This window comes from Pyrus communis, chromosome 12 (assembly GCF_041283825.1).
Source record: "Pyrus communis isolate YQ-2024b chromosome 12, ASM4128382v1, whole genome shotgun sequence".
Taxonomy (NCBI): Eukaryota; Viridiplantae; Streptophyta; class Magnoliopsida; order Rosales; family Rosaceae; genus Pyrus; species Pyrus communis.
Window position 1 is genome coordinate 21926367 of NC_142576.1, and position 9016 is coordinate 21935382.

Sequence of the window (9016 nt, forward strand, 5' to 3'; positions counted from 1 at the left end):
GATTTTGGCAAATACGATTAGCAGAAGAATCAATTGAGTAGACAGCTTTTACTTGTCTAGAAGAACATTTTCAGTGGCTTGTTATGTCATTCGTACTTAAAAATGCTCCGTCGATCTTTCAAAGAAAGATGGATCAAATTTTCAAGAAATATGATAATTATTGTAGTGTTTATGTAGATGATATTTTAGTACATAGTAAAAATAGAAATGAACATAGAAAGCACTTAGAGATAGTTTTACAAGAATTTATCAATAATGGAATTGTGATTAGCAAAAATAAAATAGCATCCGCTTTCAGAGAAAGCCATTAGAAAAGCAAGATATATAATTTTTAGGAATGTATATTAAGTCAGGTACAATACAGTTACAAGAACATATAGTTAAAAAGGTCTTAGAATTTTCAGATAAGTTAGAAGATAAGAAACAGTTACAAGCATTTTTTGGATTGTTAAATTATGCAAGAAATTTTATCCTTGGTTTAGGGAGAAAAATATCAATATTACATAGCAAAACTAGCAAAACATGACAAAAGTATTTTAAAAGTGCATATATTAAATTAGTTCAAAATATAAAGGAAGAAATTACTCAACTTAAGCCATTAACATTACCATTAGATGATAGTTATAAAATAGTTGAAACATATGCTTCATCATTAGGATGGGCAGACATACTATACCAGAAAAACATAAGGAGTTCCAAAGTCTGACGAACAAGTTTGTAGATATTCATTAGGAAAATTTGTACAGTCAAGATTACCATAAACAGATTTTGAAATTTTAAGAATAATTAATTTACTTGAAGCATTCTCTTTATTTTTACATAATGAAATATCTACGATTAGAACATATTGTCAAAATATAGTTTCTCATTATAACAAGATACATGCTAATAAACAGACAGCCCGAAGATAGGTTAATTTTGTTGATTTAATTACAGGAAATGATTTTAAACCAATATTCGAACATATAAAAGGTAAAGACAATACATTACCTGATATCTTATCAAGATTAATTTGTTGAACATGAATGAAATATCGTGGACCATCATCCTTAAATGGCATAAGACCACAAGGCAGAAGAACACACTTCAATAGCATAATGATGTACCATGGACCTCCACCATTCAATGAATTCCAAAATAGCATAAGCAGACCAGCATCACCACCAGTACCAACTTTCAACTTTAATGGCAATATTGTTGAAGGAATTAGAAATCCAACTCTAAGGCATAGGTTAAAAGTACCAGGGTTTTCTGATAGGCAACAGGTTCTCCTAGATAATTTTTGGAATATCCAAATCAAACAGCTAAGCAGGAGGTTAGGTCCATTGTTGAAGGAATTAGAAATCCAACTTTAAGGCATAGGTTAAGAGTACCAGGGCTTTCTAATAGGCAGCAGGTTCTCCTAGATAATTTTTGGAATATCCAAATCAAACAGTCAAGCATGAGATTAGGTCATGAAAAACTAATTAGAGACTTAGAATAAGAGTTTGATAGTTTTAATTTTAGTATCCATCAAAGCCATCATCATATTCATTCTCTTGAGCACAGAAAAGAAAAGAAAAAAAAAAAACCAAGAACTCCAAACTCTTAAAATTCAGCATAAGGTAAGTGACATCCTAAAAAGAGAATTGAAAATATGTTTGGAAACTGATCAGCATAAAAATAGTGAAAAAGAGGTTATTGAACCCATAGAATAAGAGGCTAATGAGCCCATATAAGAGATTAAGATTGAGCTCTTAGAAGAAGACATTGAAATGGAGTAGCATTAAAATAATGAGCAGCATCAGCATCTGAGTAACAAAGAAAAACAAAAAACATATGAAAGCTTTCTTAGGAATATATCTTTAGACTTAATAATAGATGATATCCTATTAAAAGAAATTTCAAAAGCAAAATTAAGAATAATGTCACCATATATGCAAAATGAGATCCTGAGCAGATCATCAAAGTTCATGAAAGTGTTACAATTACAATTACAATGTGCTTTGTATCAGTCCATCTTTGATCCAAAACCAGAGATGGATATTATTACAAAGATGTATCTGTCATGTCTTTGTGATAGTACAGAGAATTGTATTGTAAACCAGAAGTTAGGATAGTTGTGGCCATGATTAACATGAGAGATTATAGACCATGGCATTTTAGTTATGAGCATCAAGAAAAACATAATGTGGTAAAAGTTACCCCAGCCTTACTATTAGAGTTTGGCTATCTTGATAAAATATTCATCAACCATGTCTCCCAACTAGAATTATTGCCTGAAAAGCTTTTAAAAGTAGCAGAAAATTATCTAGAAAGATGGAAAGAAATTTGCATAAATTTTATTAGTAGTCATTCAGATTGGTATATACATATGCATAAGGAGAAAGCTAGACATATAGTCATGATCAATGAAGAATCATTTAGACTATCTCCTATCTCTTCACATAGGTGGACTCCTTCATACAAAAATATTCTAAAATTTCGAGGGGTCCAAATGTTAGCCTTAGATGAGTTTGAAGATTTTAGGTATGATATGGTATTAGTATATTTACAGTAAGACAAGAATCAGTCATTAGCCCTATTAGAAGCCTCAAAATTTCAAAGAAGAAACAGCATAAATGTATTACAAAGTGAAAGAAGATAGAGAAAGAGATGCAGAGTTAGTAGAAGACGATGAACAGTACTAGAACAATTTGACAGAAGAAGAGCTGCATAACATTGACAACATGATGGAAGTATGAAGAACTCGCAGCAAATTAGCATAAGTTGAATAGCATCGTGCATTTCCAGACAGAAATATCAATATCATTGTGAACCCCGCTACAATAATAAAAATGGCATAAGAGTAAATAAAGAAAAGAGTTTGATCCATTATGAACTTTTCATATACAAAATGTTATTTTGATTAAGAATGAATAATGTCAAGCCCTTTTCGTTAAAATTCCCTTTTATTTATAATTCTATTACTTGTCTCCGTCGTGGATTTGTACGTCCAGATTATATAAGAATTGTTAAGTGGTTTCTGAGTCAGCCACCATCAAATTTTGCAGAAAAGGCTAAATATACATTTTAGAAGTTTTTTGGAAAGTTGATTTGTATGTCCAGATGTAAGAATTGTTTTTCAGTTTCAGTTTGGTGTTAGGTCCCATTTTTTTCGGTTTTCGATTTTTTAAACCCAATCCTAACCTGAAGTGCATTTTAGAAGCACCAGTTATGTGTTTTTTTGCAGAAAACACTTCATCACTCATCTAAAACGCTAAATATAGTTTTTGATAAGGAAGGTACATCAAACTCTTCCCTCGGTGAAAGTTGTGAGTTTAAAGGGAATAACTAAGTTAGTATTTACAAAAACTGTGAGTTTATATTACAGGGCAAAAAAGTTACATAATCTTCTACTCAATGCTCATAAATACAGGCCAGCACCAGAATGTTTCCGAGGTTTCTTCTTTTTCTTCACACTCCCTGCCTCCCAAAGGCGCCTAAACTGCGGGCCAGATGCAGCAGAGTGACGACCCGGGAGCAGATCCCCCACCGGCTCTGTATACATGAATATCAGAAAACGTCTCCTCCCAGGGAATTCGCAGCCCTCTGTATGGCTCTGGCAACTCTCCAGATCTCATGCTGAATTTTGGCCTGCCCTTCTCTCCTGCTCATTCTCTTTGCTCGAAGCATTGCATCGCCTACTCCGGGAAAGAAGGATAGTTTGCTTCCATGCTCACCAGGAGGCCCATACACCTACAGGAAGATGGGAAATGATCATGCAATGCGTTTGTATGAACACTTCGTCTCTCGTTCTTTGTTTCGACTCCCTCTCTCTCTTTTCGTTTGAACTACCATAATAAATATCTAATAATTTTCAATCAGCTTTAGGAAATAAAGGAAAAGGAAAATTACTTACAAGATGCTTGAACCACTGTCTTCCTTGAAGTCCACCTGAATCCAGGAAGCCTCTTTCTGCAAGCATCAGCCGATCATTCAGTGCCCGTTTCTTCAAAATTACAAGCTCACTTGTATTTTCTTGCTCCCTCAGCTTCTGCACTCCATAAAATAAGAAGGATAAATTTCACAGAATTTCCCAGAAGGTTTATGCTTCTTCCGCTTCAGAACAAGGAGAGAAAATAAATCAATGCAGTGCTGTATGCAAGTCATTAGAATTTCACTTGTTAAATCCAACACGATATCGAAATTGACATGTTGACCCTTGACATTATTTAACTAATAGACGGCAACAAAGAGTGTTAATATGTCTATTTTTGAAGATTTTACCTGTGCTTCATCTTCAGCTTCTTTGGCGGCATAGGCAAACTCCTGAATAGCTGTTGTGAGGGGATGTAGAGATACACCCCCGTCCAACAAGTTGCTCAAAACATCTTTATAATGCTGCCCAAAATTAGTAAAGATGTAGGTTTAGCATTTAGTTTAAAAAGGACCAACCATATGCACGAAAAAGCCAAGACTACCCCTTTTTTTACCCACAAGTATAGTATTCTTGACAAATTCATTAACTGATGACGGCGAATGCCTTTAAATAATTTTCGTATTACATCATTTCATTCTATCTATTATAAAAATTAAATGCTTGCATTCCGTTTGTCTCTCAATTTTAATTGATTATACTAAAACAAAAGCCATAAGTAAAAATGGTAACTGTCAGTATTTCACCAAAAATAATTTAAGAAGTTAATAACAAAATTCGGAGAAGATTCACACCTTTAACTGATCCGCATAAGAGAGGAAATTGAAAGGTATAATTGAATCGTCAGCCAGGTGGAGGGCTACAAGTCCCCATATTCCAGCAACTGAGATAACCACAGGAGAAGTTACATTGAAGTTTTAACAGTAAGGCAACAGTCTTCAAATCTATTAACGAAACTAGGCAACAAATAGTTTTGTAGATAAGTCTGTAAAAAGTATGCGTACCAGCCACATGTCTTTGAAACAAAGGATCTCCAAAGTTTGTCATCCACTCATAGGCGTCAAATGCAGTGTGATAAACAGGAAAATCTGAACAAGAATGAATATTCATCACACTACCGCATTATTAATATAAAACTCAATTTTTCTATCCGACTTACTAGAAGGAAATAAGAGGTGTACCAATTCCATAGTACATATCCGTGGAAGGAATCCCTGCATGTTGCAAAAATGGGGCAAAATCAGAATCCACAGCGCTGAGTCTTTGGATCTGCAAATCCATTACAGAACATGTGACCAAAACTGTCATAGTAGGATACCACATGAAAGTATGGAGCAAGAATGGGAAAATCATCACTTACATCAATACTTCTATTTTCTGTCATCCATTTCTCATATACAGTGGCACCGACAGAGTCGGGATCTTTAACCTGAAGTCAGATTAAATAGCAGTCAATGTTAGACAATACCAGGCGCCAACAGTGACTCATATTGAAATAAACTGACCTTAACTTTTTTAGAAGTGCGGTTAATGTTTATGATTAATTTATTTACCATCTTTGTAACCTCAAGGATGAGATTGTCCAGCTGAGGAGTTGCTCGAACAAAAAACCCTGGCCCTTGAACCGCACAATCTACATTGAGGTAGGCAACAGTTTTGGAACCCAGATTAGCAATGTTCTGTTCAACCCACTCAGTAGATCCTACCTGAGAGCACCGAACATAATGAATTTTACCTTGAGAGATCAATAAATTCAAGTATTCTAATTAATCAACCTAACTATTATGTAATAAAAGTCACTTAACCATCTGATGCAAAACGACTGACTGCCCAGACTCATTTTTGGTAATGAAAATGGAGAATCACCTACCATTCCAAACTCTTCTGCGTCCCAACTACAGAGAATAATTGTCCTCCTAGGATTCCAACCCGAACGCAACAAAAGAGAATATCTACGAGCAATGTCAAGTAATGCTGCAGTTCCACTATTGGGGTCAACAGCCCCAAACGTCCACGCATCTCTATGGTTGCCAAGCAGCACATAGCGGTCGGGCTCCTCTGAACCTCTTATGACAGCAAAAACATTGTGAATCTTCACCACCTTTTTCTCCCCCTAAAATTAAGACACAGAAAGTATAAGTTATATACAAGGAGAGAGGGAGCAAGTAAGGATATTATCCCAGGCAGGCGTAAATATAATTCCTCTTGTTTTTTCAGAAAATCTAATAGGTAAGTGAACAAAATATTCAAATCAAAAGATGAGTATTTAAAAGATTGTGGAGGGGTATTTCTATAAACAAGACACCGATGGTAGACGAAGCAACACAAAGCGACAGAACAATAGATTTCTAACAGAGAGACTAAAAGAAAAGCTCTCGGAAACAATACAAGAGACATACGTACTCATAAAACAGGAGAATGGAATTCAACAATAAATATGAAAATTATGGCGCTCCAAATTCGCACTATTGTATGGTTATGGAAATGTCACCAATCTCATATACAAAAATCAATTGGCATTTCTTACTCAACATTCCTTCTCTTTAAAGCTAATGCCCGAAAAACTCGTATTGGCTTCATTTCCTGAAAATATATGCAAGTAATGGAAACCCACAACTGGTATTTGTCCCAGTAAATATCTGATTCTCAGCTAACGGTTGCAAATTGAGATATATACCAACCAAACCAAGCAAATATTTCCAAATTCGATTAAAATTTCACCCCAAGTCAGCAACTCTCCTAAAATTGGCAAAAATCTCAAAGCTTTTTCACAAAATTATATGTTTCTAGCAAAAATCCCAAACGCAGAGCTGAATTTATAACCCACATCCAAATTTGACTAAACTTTACACAACCACCAGTCTGGATAACATAACAGAAATAACAGAAAACACCAAAGTCAAAAAAACCACACATTGCCACAAGCAGAAGTTTCCAAGCCACCACCTTTCACACAACATTTGACTAAAATCCATGCAACAAAGAAAAATGGGCACCAACAAAGCCCAACCTGGTAAGTGAAATTCACCACTGTCGGTCCTGGCCCGACACCGCCCACTGCGGCGGGCAGCGATTCCCGCCACGCTGGCGGCACGGTAGCCCCTCCGAGCCACCCCAGAAGGGTCTCGGCGGCCTCTGCGGACAGCGGCATGGATGGAATTTTCGGAAACTTCTTCAAAACCTCAGGGTCATCCAGGTCCAGCCTCTCGGCTCCATCGACCCCGGCCCACCCGGGACTCAATGGGTCCCCCACGCCGTTCATCACAAACCCTCTCTCAAAACCCTTCTTAAACCCCCCACTTGCATCACCATCGCCCCCCTCGGTGTACAATAGCACAGCCAGCGCACCGTTTTGCTCGGCCTTCCGGACCACTTCACCTCTGGACACGTCATCGCCTCTCCTAACAATCACCACGCACCCGCTGACGCTCACCCCGAGCTCCCCCAGCGCACGATAGTCCTCGTCCGTGCCGTGGTTGGCGAAGGCCAGCTTAGCGTGCGCCGATCCGGAGGGGGAGTAGGCGTGGTACGGCGGAACGACGCCGTCGAGGTCATTGTTAAGGCCGGGCTCGGTTAACGGGATGTCCACGCGGGAGCCGTTGCTAAAATGCGCGGAGAGTGCCGAGTGGAGTGGGTAGGAGAGGAGGGCGTTGTAGTGGGCCGAGCGGGTGTCGAGTCTCAGGCCCAGGAAGTGGGCCCGGACGAAGTTGGCGGTGTCGAGGGAGGGCGGGGTGCCGGCGAGGTGGGGGTGGAGGGTGAGGGCGCGAAGGTAGGAGGAGAGGGTGGCGTTGGTGGCGTGGGAGAGGAAAATCTGGCGGAATAGGAAGGCAGAGTGGGAATTTGAGGAGACTGCAGGCTGGGGGGAATGCAGGGTATAAAAACCCAGAATGCAGACGATGAGGAGGGAGAAGAAGGTGCATGTGGGTGAGGGCCTTGAAGTGAAGAGGGTGGTGGAGTTGGGGAAGGGTTGACCCATTTTGACTTTTTACAGTCTAGGCTGGTTGTGGAAAGGAGAGCGAGAGGGTTGGGTTTTAGAGAGAGAGAGAGAGAGAGAGAGAGAGATGGGGGAGGAGGAGAGATAGAGGTGTGGGTGGTGGTTTCAATGGGGGTTTTTTGGGACTTTTGGGCTGCTGGCCTAACACTAGTTGTGGGAGTTTCGGTGGGAGATACTATTTCATATTAAAATTGAATAGTTTCCTTTTTATAATATAGGAATTGTTATTGGTACTTAAAAAATCTCATTCTACACTCTAAATTTTCTATATTTGGAAAGAAAAATACACTTGTGAGGAGTATAGAATGAAATTTTTGGAGTGTCAATAACACTTTCTTATAATATTGCTAATATTTACTTATAAAGTAATAAATTGATAAAAATCAACTAAAATTTAGTGAAGTGATATTTTTAGCACGGGTAATGTAAGAGAGATCACATTTTTAACAGAATGTGTTGTGTAGTGCTCACCAATATTAGTCCTGCCTTATTAGAGTGTCGAGAGTATGAGTCGCTCTTGAAAAAGAGTGAACATGCATATGCATATAAGTAATTAGGTTACTCTTTATATTGCAATTGATTTTATGGTAGAACCTTATTTTTCTTCATGGTATTAGAGTAGGTGGTTACTCCTGTGAAGCTCCATGTCACCCGATTTGTATTGTCCACGTATTAGGCTTAAAAATTTGTTACACAAGCAGATTGAGATATCAATCTCAAATAGTGGAAAAAAAGAACCTTGTATGTGCTTATAAATAATTATGTTACTCCTCGTATTTTCAATTAATTTTATGGTAAAACTTCAATTTCTTCGTAAAGAAGTGATACAACGTGATCAAATATTATCTCCTTAGCATTTTCGTTCTAACACAGAAATATTAACAAAAAAATTATGTTAATTTGTTAGTGACTTTCCATGCACAATTCATTGGTTGACATAAGAATCTTTTTACATACAAGAAAAAAGTGGATTAGCATAATTTAATTTTTTAATAATCATTAAGTCAAATGGTATCTCTTCTCTAACAAATATAAACGGAGAACAGATTCTCATTTCAACCATCTATTTTTTTTTTAACACCCTCACATCACACACACACATATATATATATATATATATATAT

General features: G+C 37.4%; 1 protein-coding gene across 1 annotated transcript; it reads right to left on the reverse strand.

Annotated features, from left to right (window-relative positions):
- Positions 1 to 3281: 3281 nt before the first annotated feature.
- Positions 3282 to 8018, reverse strand: LOC137744061 (putative glutamate carboxypeptidase AMP1). The gene is made up of 10 exons (XM_068483921.2): positions 6909 to 8018; positions 5765 to 6011; positions 5452 to 5600; positions 5259 to 5327; positions 5080 to 5167; positions 4903 to 4986; positions 4693 to 4781; positions 4249 to 4362; positions 3881 to 4015; positions 3282 to 3717 (listed from the first exon to the last, which is right to left on the reverse strand). Exons 1-10 carry the CDS (start codon positions 7872 to 7874, stop codon positions 3535 to 3537), a joined length of 2124 nt encoding a protein of 707 aa, XP_068340022.2. The 5' UTR covers positions 7875 to 8018; the 3' UTR covers positions 3282 to 3534.
- Positions 8019 to 9016: the final 998 nt, after the last annotated feature.

Coding starts and splice junctions, on each gene's coding strand:
- LOC137744061 (XM_068483921.2), bottom strand. CDS start 7,874: ATGGGTCAACCCTTCCCCAACTCCACCACCCTCTTCACTTCAAGGCCC. Junction 5,328..5,451: donor TCCTTGAGGTTACAAAGATG/GTAAATAAATTA, acceptor ATCTGACTTCAG/GTTAAAGATCCCGACTCTGT. Junction 4,782..4,902: donor GTTTCAAAGACATGTGGCTG/GTACGCATACTT, acceptor TGGTTATCTCAG/TTGCTGGAATATGGGGACTT.